General features: G+C 45.6%; 1 protein-coding gene across 1 annotated transcript in view; it reads left to right on the top strand.

Annotated features, from left to right (window-relative positions):
• Positions 1-13,933, top strand: part of HEPH (hephaestin) — a 45,297-nt gene extending 31,364 nt beyond the window's left edge. The window contains 7 exon segments of the mRNA XM_025200136.1: positions 1,949-2,080; positions 3,045-3,151; positions 4,717-4,936; positions 8,583-8,722; positions 10,353-10,515; positions 11,606-11,638; positions 12,584-13,933. Of these exon segments, the coding sequence (XP_025055921.1) occupies positions 1,949-2,080; positions 3,045-3,151; positions 4,717-4,936; positions 8,583-8,722; positions 10,353-10,515; positions 11,606-11,638; positions 12,584-12,825 (1,037 nt within the window). The 3' untranslated portion in view covers positions 12,826-13,933.
• Positions 13,934-14,680: the final 747 nt, after the last annotated feature.

The following is a 14,680-nucleotide window of genomic DNA, read 5'->3' as shown; positions in this document are numbered from 1 at the left end:
GTCACCAGTTGTTTCTGCCCATTTAGCAGGGGTCCTATTCCTGCCTGGGCCTTCCTTTTACTCCCTATATATCTAAAAAACAATTTCTTGTTGTCTTTTACTTGGGTTGCCATCCTCAGCTCCATGGCAGCTTTGGCCCGTCTAACTGCCTTCCTACAAGCACGAGCAGAGGAGGGGTATTCATCTTTGGTGATCTCTCCCTGTTTCCACTTTTTATGTGCTCCCCTTTTGTCCCTTAGGCTGCCCTGGATTTCTCTGGTCAGCCAGGGAAGCCTCCTGGCCCCTTTCCCCCTTTTGCCTCGCTCGGGGATCATCTTGCTTTGTGCCCAAAGGCTCATTTCCTTAAGGCACAGCCACCCTTCTTGGGCTCCCATCACTTCAAAACTCCTACTCTGCAGTGCGTCCTTGACTAATCGCCTGAGTTCATTGAAATCAGCTTTCCTAAAGTCTAGCACTTTCACCCTACTAGTTACCTTACCCACGCGACGTCTTATGAAGAATTCTATTATTTAGTGATCACTGTCCCCCAGATGGCTACCGATCTGTAGGTCCCCTACCATGTCATCCCCCGTTGCCAATACCAGATCCAGTAAGGCATTACCCCTAGTGGGACCGTGTACCTCCTGCATCAGGTGGAGGTCCTGTACACAGGTTAGAAACCTGCGTGAACAGTGGGACTTTGCTGTCTGCGTCTCCCAGCAGATGTCTGGGTAGTTTAGGTCCCCCATGACTACCGCCTCCTTAGCTTTTATGGTCTTGTTAAGCTTTTATGGTCTCATTAAATCAGTTAAGTCTGATGCTACATTCAACCAGGTTCATCTTAAACCAGTTTCAGCCATTTTGAACCTGGTTTATGTGCACTGAACTTATGTTCTGTTACAGGTTTAAATTGGTTTCTGATCACTTAAACTGGTTTATGTGTAATGTCTGTCCCTAGTCTTACTGTCTAAGAGCAGATAAGACTGAGATCACTGGAGGGATGGACATATGATCAAATTCAAGTGAATTAATAGGGAGAAGGATATATTGCTGAATGGCTGATGTAAGGTAACTGTATGTCCATAATGTTCATGGTAAGTGAAAACTACATTGACTGCAATAGGGCTATGTTGTCTATGTTGTTTTTTGCTTGTCACATGGTAACTGTGCAGGTAACAGTGTCCAAGCATCAGCTATTTTTCAATAATTCCTGTTCCCCTGTTAATTCACTTGAATTTGAGTAATTGTCCTGTCCTTTCACTCTACTCTTGGTCTGCCTTTTTTATGTCTGTGGGCAAGTCGGTACTCACAACTGTTCTTCCCTATGTATAAAATGGGAGCAAATTCAACTGTTTCAAAGTTTTCTGAAAACTGCACATGGAAATCTCTAAGTCTTAAAGAAACTTCTCAGTTCAGCATTATTGAAGAGGGCACCAAGCACTACAAAGCAGTAGAACAAACACTGATGGCCAATGAGGGTCCAGAGAGGGGTCAGTTCCCCTACCTCCATCCAATATAGCACAAGCAATGTGAAAAGATGAGCTATATAAAATAGCATATCACTCTGATTCAGGTACAGTCATAGATGCCAGCCAATTTATACTGAGTTCTTCTTAAGCCAATGGGAGGAGTGGAGGCAAGAGGGAGAGGAGGGGCTATATGTGGGTGATGAAGATGTCTTTTCCTTTGCATTACAGTAGTGCTTAGAGATCAGGCTCCATTTGATTTCTGAACCAATACAGAAATGCATTCCTTGGCCAGGAGTCAGCCTAAGTTTTTAAGTTCATCTTAAATCTGTGTTTACATATAATTTGTTGGGGGAAGATATGATGATGAAGAATTCCCCTCCTATCTCCAAATTAAAGTGATGTCAGTAGCTGATAAAGAGAAGGGCAGTCATTTGGCCATCCTGGGCAGCCTTGCAAATGTCATCTTGTCAGGCCTCAAAATATGTTCTTCCTGTCTCAAGGTCCTTTTATCTGGGCAGAAGTTGGAGATGTACTCAATATCGTGTTTAAGAACAGTGCTACCCGCCCCTACTCCATTCATGCACATGGGGTACTGGAAAAGAATGATGGACAGCTGGAAGCTGCAATGCCTGGTGAGTCTGTGGCCAGCTCTTAGTTGCCTGGGCTAACTTATGTACATGCTGATAATGATGCCTTCTCCTCTCCTGGATGTTTTTTTTTTCAGTAGGTTCATGTGTGTTTCTTTTTTCTTTAACGTGATAACATTTAGGGTCAAATATTCACTTTCAGGTTGTTTTTTCTTTTCATCAAATGTGCTGGATTGGCAGCTTTGGAGAGTAACATTCTCTTTTTACCCATCGAATAAGTGTAGCCCAAGTTTCTTCACAGCTCCCCACCCCTTTTATGTCCCCAAACCCTAAGAGTGTGTTTGTTGGTGTAAGAAGTGTATTCAGTGCTCATCATCCAGTCAGTCCCTTGCCACCCTGCGTCACAAAGAGACCCGTGAGCGCCAGTTAGCTGGGACATTATCCTGCATACTGTGGATTGCTGTTTGCTAGAAAATGGGCTGAGATCAATAACACATTTCCATGCATAGCTATCAGAGACAGTAGTGTAACTGAGGGGGGCTGATATGGATGTGGGGGGGGGGATGGGGAGGGCATCAAAATTGCCACCATTGCATTGACAGCTGATTGTGCCACCCTGATCTATGCCATGACAGCCTGGCACTATACATTGTGGGTTCCCTGGGCACAGAACTGTCCTATTATACCTCTGATCAGGGAACATAACTTTAGGTTGCTACCAATTTGGCTTTAATCTGCTTTGGTGATTTGTGTCCTGACTACTTTGCTCCCTTGAAACAACAGCCTCTCAATCCGAGCCCCTATTTCTAAAATAAATAATAAAAAACTTGAACTTGAGTAAGTGTCAAATACCTCCTTAACTGTACTCTATGACTTCCAAAGGTGACCATGTCTCATCTGAAATGAAAGTAGCCAGAGTATGCCCTGACAGCAGCTAGTCCTGTCCCATGATTGGAACTGCTAGGTGCTACCACAATGAGGATAATAATGCTACTTCTTTGGCTCCCAGGTGAAATTGTAACATACCGGTGGGACATCCCGGAAAGGTCTGGCCCAGGATCCAATGATTCTGCCTGTGTTTCGTGGGTCTACTACTCCATGGTTGACCCAGTAAAGGTAAAATAATGTTGGAGCTTTAGAATAAATAAGCTAGGGATGGTAAAGGCCTGTAATACTGTCTAGAACAGCATTTCTCAACCCATGGGTCGCAACCTAAAAGTGGGTCACCAGAATATTTTAAAGAGTTGTGAGCTGCAGTAGGGCAGAGGTGCCTGCCCCTTCCAGTGGGGGAGAGCTGGATGGCCAGGCTGGTGGCATCAGGGCCAGTGCCCATGCTAGCAGCTGCTTGGGGGGTGGGAGGAACCATGACCAGGCTGCCTGGTGCAGTGTGGCAGCCTCAGCCCAGGGCAGACGGGACACCACAGACCTCTCCTCCTCCTTCTTCCAGCCCATGCCAGGGCTGGACTCGCTCTGCTACCACCTGCATGAGCCACAGCTGCTGCAACCACCACACTCTAGCCCAAGTGGCACAGGGGCAGATGGGGGGGCTGCCAGCAGGGGGCTACGGATTGGGAGTGCAGATTGAGAGCATGGCCCAGGGAGGCAGGAGACTGGGGGTCAGGCACCAGCATGGCCAGGGGCGTGGGTTGGGACAGGCTGTGGATCTTTACAAATGGGTCCCAGTAGGAAAAAGATTGAGAACCACTGGTCTAGAGCATTCAGAAACAATGCAGACTTGTTCCATCACAGATAGATTTTAATTCAGAATAGAATGCCCCATGTGATAGAGCTCCTAGGGAGGGAATCCCACAGGCTGATCCTGATGTTAAGCCTAAATTTTCTCTTTCTTAACTTTATATGTCAGAAAAGAATTTCTCCTCCTGCTTAGTATTCATACTCTTCACATATTTCCAGAGTGGTATCACATGTCCCATTTAATAATGGCTTTGCCTGGCTAAATAACCAAGGCTAAATTGGAATAGGCAGAAATCATTCATGCAACCTAGATAATTCAGGAAGTTCTGAACACTTTTCATTTACTGCATAAAGATTTATCTAAAAGAGAACATACAAAGCCCCTAACCTTCAAACTACTTAGCAAATCCTGCCTGTAGAAAATTTCATTTAGACACAGAGATGAGACCATTTGATTCTCATCCTCAGACCCAAATTCTTGTTCAGCCAGGGTACTGAATGGAAAAAAATACTTCTTCATTAATGGCATTATGTCTTTTGATTTGCCTACATAAAGGGAAGTATCTTTAGCTCTGCTGAGAGTCCTAGAAGCCCTCCCACAACCTCCTGCAGATTGTGAAAGGTCAGCCACAGTTTTGGTTTGTATTAGTGCCCCCAAGGTCAAAAGCACCTCAAAAGAGAGGCAGAGAAGATAAGCCTACTCTGGTTTTCCTGACAGACATGACTACGTATGGAACACGTGCCTGTTCAAAGTGTGGTTCAAAGACCCCCTTGCACTCTCATTGGTTACTCATTGCACCCATTTTAAGGTGGTGACTAACTGCTGGGCCCAGGCTGTCCAAGCATTTTTGTTTTATGAGTAGTATTGATTTTGATTAAACATTTTGTGCAGGGGGTTGGGAGCAGTTAGCAGGCTGCTGCAGCATAGTGGAGCAGAACCAAGGGTCAGAGAAATATACCTCAGATTTCCTTCTCGTTCTTATTAGGATATGTACAGTGGCCTGATTGGCCCCCTAAAGGTCTGCCGAAAAGGGATACTGCACCCTAACGGGAAAAGGAAGGACATGAACAAGGAGTTTGCTCTCCTTTTCCTGGTTTTTGATGAAAATCAGTCCTGGTATCTGGAGGAAAATGTGGAAACTCATGGGGATCAGAGCAAGATCAACCTGGAGGATGAACGATTTATAGAGAGCAATAAATTGCACGGTGGGTGATATTTTTCTTGGAGGCATTAGAAGGTCCCATGTAGAGCAGTCCTTGCAACTTGTACACCCTCAAACTGCAAAGAGGAAAGGACTGGAAGAAACCTGTCCATGAGTTACATCTTCCTCTGGTTCCATACCAGAGTGAGGGATCCAGGTGGGATAAATTTGCATTTACATTTAGGAACATGAGACTGGAAGGGGCATCCCAGGCCATCAAGTCTAGTCCCTTGCATTTGCAGGTATCTGTTTTTCCAGAATTGTTTACAAGAACATCTGCCCTATTTTCTCTCACTCACTCCAGTCACAGAGCACTCTATTAACAACACTGAATGCGTCAGAGGTGAGGAGCAGACCAAACAAGGGCACTCCAATACCTCAGACCTTGCAGTGGCAGGAAATGTATTAAGTTAAAATATGTACTTTTGTACATCTGTATTGTTGATGTGTGTAACTTTAGACTGTTAATTGCTTCAGATGGATAGACAGACACCTTAAAACTGATTCCTGATTCCTGCTGAGAACCTTCAAACTTCCTTTGGCATTACAGATGCTGAGCACTTCAGAATCAAACCCTATATATGGCATTTGTTATTATTAGGGTATTTATTGATCACTGTGCTGCCTAGGAAACAGCTGATTATGGTTGTCTCTGTAAAAGAGAGGCAACGGAAATATGCATGCCAGTGAGGTTAATTGTTGATACATCTGTGCCACTCATTGCTGGAAATACAGGAGAACATGGAATTAACATGTCAGATTAATTTCACTCTACCCATCTCAGCACTGTTAGTGTATATTACATTTCAAACTAATTGACCTGAGCCATGTGATCAGTCCTTTCAGCTGATTACAGGAATAATGCATTTGCATCAGTAGCATGAAGATTTTCCGTAATAATGTCATTTTACAGCAGTCCTTCCTTCCCCCTAGGCTGACCATATTTCCAGTCTGAGAAAAGAAGAAACCTGTCCTGGGGGGTGGGGGGCGGGGGTAGGCACAGTGGAGTGAGTAATATGATTGTGGAGGGGACAGTGATATGCCTGTGCCCTGCCCCTGCCCCTCACTCCCAACCCACTGTACCCTGCCCCCAGACCATACTGGTGTCCCTCGCCCCCAACCCACAGCCCTCTCTCCCCATCCTAGCTGATATCCCTCACTCCTGACCCACAGCCCCCTGGCAGTGCCTGTGCCCCCCACTCCCGACCCAGAGTCCCCCACTGCCATGGAAAAAACTTTGCCCAGTGCTGGGAAAAAAGTTTGATGCTGAGCACAGGCAGAGCAAAATCTCAGACACTTCTTGATATTTTAAAAACCGCCCAGATAGAGATGGGAGGACCCAAAAAGAGGACATGTCTGGGAAAACCTGGATTTATGGTAACCCTATCTCCCTGCAAATTTTAAACCTGAAGATATTCACAATGTCCATAGCCCAATGGCTCCTTCCTGTAGAACAAGTCAGTTGGCAATAGTAAAAATAAACAGCACATAATAATAGCATTAGAAACATTAAATAATAGAGAAGTAGGGCTAGAAGAGACCTCCAGATGTCATTTAGTCCAACCTTCTGACTGAGGCAGGATCATCCCCATCTAAACGAATCATCCCATTACATAGCAGGACACAGTTAGGGCCCTGACACTCCCAGTTTCAGCAGATCATTATAATTCCCATTTTATGAATAGGGAAACTGACCCACAGAAGCTGAGTCTTGCATTTCACATAACAGGTTTCCTCCATCATGCACCCTTTCTCATCACCTTACATTTGTACTGCATTGTCTGTCTTTCCTGCATAGAGTGCTTTGGCTTTTTACTTGATTTGCAGACAGGATACGGTTTTCATTGGTGCTGTGTTAATTTTGAAATAAAATCCCATTGTGTAGCAATTTACAAGTCATTAGCACTAGGGGTGTACAAAACGGGTCATATTCGATTTCGATTTGGATTCGGCCTGAATTGGGGATGGTGATTCGATTTGTTGATTCAGATCACCGTCCCCGATTTGATTTGGCTGAACCCGAATCTGAAGATTCGATGCTGATTCGAAGAATCAGGAATTCAGCCATAGACACAGCTTTAAATGTTTTTTCTATATACCTCGAGGTACTAGGCACAGCTTGTGAATGCTGTGATGCTGGGGTGGATGGAGATTAATTTCACTCTACAGGAGCACAGGGGGGCCCCCCATATGCTCAGCAGCAAACATAGAAGTGGACTGGAAATACTTCTGGTCCACTTCTGGGTCTGTCAGGAAGCACTTCTGGGTCCCTCCGTCTTGGTGACTAGCTGTGGGGGAGACCATGGGTGCCCCCCAGACCTAGGAGGCACCAGTTGCCAAGTCAGTAGGTGGTGGTGGGGCCCTGCATACTACCCGGCAGACCCAGAAGTGGACTGGAAGTACTTCTGGCCCACTTCCAGGTCTGCTGCTGAATGCACTGGGGAGCTCCCTGTGCTCCTGTGGAGCTCCCTGTGCTCCTGCGGGACGCAACATCTGCCCCAGCATCACAGCATTCATAAGCCGCCTGCTACCTAGAGGTATGGAGAAAATACATTTAAAGTTGTTTCTATGTCTGAATCTTTGAATCTTTCTGAATCTCTTCAAATTGATTCAGAGGGTTCCGATTCGATTCAGAGAGATTAAAGGGTCTTTCTGATTCAGTTTGGATTCGGAGATTTGGCCACCGAATCAGACTGAATCTCCGCTGAATCAAATCAGGGACCGAAGCTTTGCACAACCCTAATTAGCACCTGATTAGCACCTAAGAGTAATGTGTGTGACATGCAGAATGATAGAATTAACCCATTGATGGGGACCTGTGTTGTTTACAATGTTCAATAAGAATACAAGCCAACTATTTAAATAGTATATGACAGCAATTAGGCTGTATAAGGACTGTATTTACAGGACCTCATCTTAAAAAGCATTGAGCTGTGCTTGTTGACTTCAACTCCTGGAAGTGGTCTGTTCTTAAGAGGATTCTGAGATGATCTAAAATGAGCTATTGCCCCACTATGTGAACATGGAGACACCCCTTTTGACTTTCTTAGGCCTCAGTTAAGCCATCCAAGAACCGGATACAGTAACTGAGTTGAGGAGGGCAGGGAAGTGATAAAACCATTGTAAGAATCTCATACTTGAAAAGACAAATGGCTGATGCGTATATCTCTAGTTGAATTCTGAAGTATTGAATCAGTCTTGCCTGCTCCTTTCCTGCTATAGCACGGGGTACTCAGCCCCTGGCCCACAGGCCAGATCTCGTCTGTGGAGCCAAGTCATCTGGCCTGCAGGGCTCCCCAAGGTTTCCTAAATTTTGTAGTAGGGGAGTGCTGGCACTATTGATTGCTGCTTCCCTGCTGCCAAATTTATGGACACATTATTCAGCCCTGTGGGCTGGATAATGTGGCTTTGTGCACCAGATGGTGCTAGCACATGGCTGAGTCAGGCTGGCATGCAGCTGGATTGGGATGGTGTGAGATTGGGCTCACAGACTGATCCCATGCATCAACCCTGCGTGGAATCCAGCTCATGGTCTGAACTCACTCATCCGGCTTGCAGAGCCAAAAAGTTGGTCACTGATGCTATAGCAGAGTACTTACTATATGACTACCTAACCTGTCTGTTCTTCCAACCTATTTTTTGCACTGCAGCCATAAATGGTAGGGTCTATGCAAACTTGCCTGGGCTGACTATGTACCAAGGAGACTGGGTGAGCTGGTACCTACTGGGAATGGGCCAAGAGATTGATGTGCACACAGTCCATTTTCATGCCGAAAGCTTCACACAGAGGGTGAGAATCTTCTGATGCTTTCAGAGGGAAGGATGATGCTGGGTGGGCATCACTGCATGCATTTGATCCTGATTAATGTCAGCCAGCTGGGTATGATTACAGCCATTTCACATAATCAGCAGTAGAGAAGATTTTACATGCCTAAAGCAGTCAAAGTGGATCCCACAGTGCTGATATCCCTAGCTCACCCATCTCAAGATCTGCTATTGACAGGTTACTCTCCTCCTTTTAGAACTCTGGAGTTGCTCTTTCTAACACATACACTGTGGTTAGCTCCAAAGTCATCTAGGATCAGACAGATCCTACTGACTCTACAGTGTTCCTTGTTACTCTAAGCCAGTGGTGCTTAATAGGACTGTGCGAGCAGGCAGCTATTTGATCCGACTTCGGATCCGGCCACTTCGGATACCAGTGATTCGATCCGGAGCTCCGGACCGGGTTCCCGCTTCAATCCGCCCCCAGAACCCAGAATCCTCCTGCACCTACCTCCTTGACAGCTGGCAGGCTTCCTGGCCACAGCAGGGGCTAGCAGGCCTGCAGCTTTCACCCTGCTGCACTTTAACATATGCAGTGTCACCCATGTCATGGGTTTTGCTTGTCCGCAGCTTGAGGTGCAGTTTCCCCCAAACCCCTGCACCTATCTCCTTGAAACTTGCCAGGCTTTGTGGCCTCAGCAGGGGCCACCACTCCTGCAGTTTTCAACCCTCTGTGCCTTAACACACACAGGGTCGTCTATGTTATGAGTTTTGCCTGTCAGCAGCAAACCCCTGCACTAATCTTCTTGAAACTTGGCAGGCTTCATGGCCACAGCATGGCCTCAGTTTTCACACCCCTCTAGTATAACACGTACACGTGACATGAGTTTTACTTTCAGGATTTTGGGGTGCAGTTCCCCCCGAACCCCTACACTGATCTTCTTGAAACTTGGTAGGTGTCATGCTCTCAACAGAGGCTTCCACTCCTGCAAGTTTCATCTAAATCAGACAAAAACAATAAAGTTATAGATATATCACTGATTCCCCGTTATGCCCTATGGCCGAATCTCCGAGGTGGCTCTGAAGCTTTTCCGAAGCAGTTTGGAAGCTCCGAACCACTTTGGAAAGCCTAACAAAGTCAGCGCTTCAATCCAGATATGCTGCTTCAGATGCCGAAGCACCCAAAGCTTCTCTGGATCCGAATCATGGTCTGAAGCCTTGCACAGCCCTAGTGCTCAAACTCCACTGAATAAGTGGCATGGGGCCAGTCCGCAGGCCAGATCCCATGGGTGGGCTTGGTCTGCAGGACTAATCTTATGTAGGTTTGGTACATGGAGCTGGCCTGTGGGTGATCCAGTGGGCCAGCCTGGCCCCATGCGCTGGATCCAGCTGCAGAATGACTCCCTGCATTGGCACACAGGGTTGTATCATGCAGCCTGGGGGGCCCTCCAGGGGTCTGGAAATTTTGCAGCAGGGGAGCAGTGGCAGCATTAATTCTGGGTTTCAGAAGCTGCAGCAATTAGTGCAGTCACTGCTCCCTACTACCAAATTTGGCACGCAGGTCAGAGGTCAGAGGCTGAACATAACTGCTTTTAGTTAAAGTTCTCCAAAGGCACATGGAACATTGCTAACTTCCCCCCATTCCGTTCTGGCAGTATGGCAAGATGTACAGAGCGGATGTTGTGGATCTGTTTCCTGGGACTTTTGTGATGGTGGAGATGCTGGTTGGGAACCCTGGGACTTGGCTGCTTCATTGCCATGTTTCAGATCATATCCACGCTGGTATGGAAATACTTTTCCACATCTTACACAAACCAGGTAAGAGAGAAACATCTGTCTCTCAGCAGTCATCATCATCCTAAATACCATGAGAAACTTCCAAATATTAATACCAGCATTTATGTAGCCCTTCCAATGGGTCAGCATCTATCAAGTAATCAATCATTAAGTAGTTAAATAAAGTATTAACTTGGGTTCTGCCTGCTTACATTGTAATCATTGTATATAAGCTAGGAAACAAGTTGGTGTCAGAGTTTATAGAGCCCAGGATATTACTATTAGGTTTGTATTATTTCCTATCTTGGAAGCATTACCCTGTGATTGTCTCATTTTGCTTACTACAGAGAATACTAGCTGTAGCACAAACAAGCATTTTGAGGATCTAGATCTCATCACAAAGCATTAGAAGCCACTCTGTGATGAGAGATACTTCATGGCACTTTCGTGCCCTGCTCTTCAAAAGGTTATCAAGAGATTGTGTACATCAGTTAAGCCTGAGTTGTACTCTTGGGTAGGCTTGTGCTCACGTGGGAGTGTAAGGGTGCTCTTGGATGGAAGGGAGATCAGCAGGGTGGGTGGGAGCCTCCATGACAAAGAAGCTAGCAAACTCTGAAAAGAAAAGAGTTTGCTGGGATTTAAGTGTTAGGGCCCAAGCTGGAAGCTGGGAAGCAGCCTAAAGCAACACATGACTGTCACCATCAGCAAAGATTAGAGAACAGAGCTTTAGGGGTTAATTTTGAAGCCCCATCAAGCTGGCTTCTTTTCTGCAGGCACAACTCCTGCACTGAACTGAGGACATAGCATGGACCTAACTCTATGTCCTCTAATGCTAGTTACTGTTCAAAATTGGGTCTTAGAAATTGTCCTTGCTGTCTAAGTTATTTTCTAAGCAGGTGCTGGGGCTGGATGAAAGCTGGCTTCTAGCACCTTCCATTAGCCCTTTGTGTGAGGAGGCTGGACATTATGTCCTTTGCATGCCTGTTGAATGCCATGCATGCTGACCAGCAATGCCCTTCTAAAACCATGTAACTGGGCTAGATAACAATCACCTGTCACAAACTCCACTTTTTTGTACTTTTCTTTCCTGCACAACATAACAATCCCTCTCTTATTTTCCATTTCTTTTCAGAGCCAGTGGCAAAAGTCAAACAGGCTGGAGGAGGTATGCTTTATTATTATAGTACAACCTCAACAACTTCCTTGAGATCAGAAAACAAGAGAGGAGATATAACATTCACTGAAGCAGGATTAATAGGAATAAGCAGTTAATTTTATACCAGTCTCAAACACTCATAACATTAACTCGCACAAAAGCTCTAGTCTGTGGTTGTCATTCACACAAATATCTTTGCTTCTACAAAAGGTTTCCACATCCTTGCAAAACACAAAAGAGAACTCACAATGGTAGGGAGCTAAAGATCTTTAACGGTTCATCGTGGTCATGTCTGATCAAGTCACTGCAAGGACACAATGGTTTGGAAGAGCAGAACTGAAGTGAGGAGTGAGCCTGGGGTGTTAGGATTTACCATAAAGATATCAGTTCTAGAAGCAGGATGAGGACACTGGCAGCAGGTGAAGCTGTGAAGTGCTTTTGCATGCTTACTACGTAGCAGTGAGTAGGAATCAAAGCTGGGTTTTATTCCTGGCTCTGCCACTAATCTACTGAGCAAGTTACTTTACCTCTCATCATAAAAGCCTTTCTGTGCTTCCCTGCTGTTTTATGCCTCCCTCCCCAGCACGGCAGAGAACCAGGTGGGGTCTATTGCCACCTTCTGGGTTTTCAAAACATCTGCCCTGATGTGTGTCTGTGCTTCAGTTATCCCTGTGTTACTTGCCCAAAGGCTTGTGCATGATTCAGTGAATGGGGGTTGGCAAAGGACATTGCGGTTCTTGAATGGAAGGTTAAATTATTGCTCCCCCCGGAGAATCTCTACAAGACCTAGCCAATAAAAGAGCTGTAGGACTGGACAGTGATTGGTTTGACTTCCCATAGAGCTGGGTCTCTCTCTCCACCAACTCCCCTCTTTCTACATTTCTCTGACCCCTTAAATTGTCTTATTTCTGCCCCCTCCCCCAACTGTCACCTTTTCCATTTGTTTGCTCGCAGTGACAACTCCTCCGGATGATGAGTCAAAGAATTTCAGTATGTTTGGATATAAGCTGGATCCAGGGCAAGTGCAGACCACAATCATCATTCTGACCGTTGCAGGAATTGTACTGTTCCTCACTGCCAGCTTCCTGCTGGGAGTGATCATCCGTCTTGAAAGGCAAAAAAAATTAAGACGCAACAGGAGATCCATACTGGATGATGGCTTCAAACTCATGTCTCAAAAGAATCAAGTGATTTAGCAGCTATGAAAAGCCTTAATCCCATACCTGGAGCATAGTTTAGAACACCTTTGCCAGCAAGGACTGTGGGGTATCATTTCAAACATTAGCAAGTGACCCACCTTGGAAAGCCAAACAAGGAGCTCTGCAGCCCTAATTTCTCCCCTACACTCCTCAGTGCCTTGCTAACAGAAAGTGTTCCCACGGAAGATCTTTGAACCCATTCAGCTAGTGGAGGAGAAGTAGCAAAGGCACAAAGGTTTCTGTAGTGCATTTCTGTTCCTGAAGAAGACAACACAAGGATGAGCCAGGTTCACTTGATCTAATTGTCTTTCCCAACTGAAGAAGAACTCTTCCACAGAATTCCACCTTCACTCCACTGCTAGAGCTGGGTTGGCCACTGTCTTCTTAAGGACCACAAGCCTGACTGAACTGAAGCCAAATAGCCCAAACTAAACAAGAATTGCTGATATCTGAAAGTAAGATGAAAATGCAGGGGAGAAGGTATTTTCATTAGATTTGATTTCTCTATTTTTATGAGCAGTGAGACAAATGCACATATTATGCATAATGAGTACATCTATACTAGGTCCCTGCCCAAGCTTCCAGCCAACTAATCCACCTATTCATGTGTGCCAAACCTGGACAAGTGGTGATGGGGGCACTCCTGGGTATCCTTCCATTGCTGCTGTCAGATTCATCAGTGACTGAATCTTAGAATTAGCCACAGAAGGATACCTCTCAAAGTGCTTCACTACCATGTTTCTGGGTTTGGCACTTGGAAGCAAGAGTGGGAGACCCTGGCAGTGGTGGAGACATGGTGGAGACGTATTCAATGGCATAGTGTCTGAATGACTCCATTTAGGAGCATAACAATGGCTGTGCCTCAGCCATCAGCACTGCTGACATATCACTGTGCATATACATACCTCAGGGAAAATGTTTCAACTAATGCGTCCAGAGCTTCAGTATATGTGATTGTGGGGAAATAAAGCTTTTACAAGTGCTGTCAAATGCCTTGACGATTCCCAATCTGTAAGTGGAAATTAAAGTGCAATATATAAGTGTTTGTACAGTTCCCAGGACAATGGTGAGCTGATATGCTGTAAAACTGTGTGATTTGATTCTCTTTCTCCACTTTGTGTCAAATATATATTATTTTATTTAAGCTAACCTGAAGCTTGACTGTGTCAGAGTTCTGCTGTGAGGGATCTCTTGACCTTTGAGTCAAGCATATGCAATGAAGTGGGGTGTTTGCCCTAATCCTGACAGGTTGCCAGAGAAACACTCAGACCAGTCTGACTGTATCACAAGTAAAGCCTGAAGACTATGAAGAGAGGTACAAGTTTTCAAGCACCAACTGAGTTTATTAAGAACAACCTCATTTATCATGGATGCTTCCTGTGGTAAGTGAGGCTTGAAACAGGGTGGGCCTAAGATTAAGGGATTTCCTTAAATGTTGAAAATGGCACTTGCAAGTCTATTTAGCAGTTAAGTAGGGAAGGTGAAAAGCAGCTGCCCTGTCTTCTGGAGCGCTTCCTGATAAAAGTGCAGAATAGGTATTAGAGATGGAAATGCCTCTTTAAGTCAGTGCCTCCTTTCCTTGGCTAATGGAAAGTTATTCTTCATGGGCCATCTGTGGTGATCACAGCTGTGTGGTGTCTGAGAGGGAAAGGGAGAACTAAATGATGGAGGAAGCACTAAGTGACAGCCTGGGGAGTGTCTGATCCTTGGAGAAGTATAGTACAGGTAATAGCAAAGCAGTTGTGCCCCACGTCCTGCTGCTCTCAACTGTGCCTCAGTTCTGCCCCTCAGGGGGTGCCTTTGGGGTGAAAAGACAACCTCATGGCACTTCAGTGTTTCTTCTGAGACTGTC

The sequence above is a fragment of the Alligator sinensis genome, unplaced genomic scaffold (genome assembly GCF_000455745.1).
Source record: "Alligator sinensis unplaced genomic scaffold, ASM45574v1 scaffold809_1, whole genome shotgun sequence".
Lineage (NCBI taxonomy): Eukaryota > Metazoa > Chordata > Crocodylia > Alligatoridae > Alligator > Alligator sinensis.
Note: the sequence above shows the minus strand (reverse complement) of the source record. Positions and strands in the feature narration are given on the sequence as shown.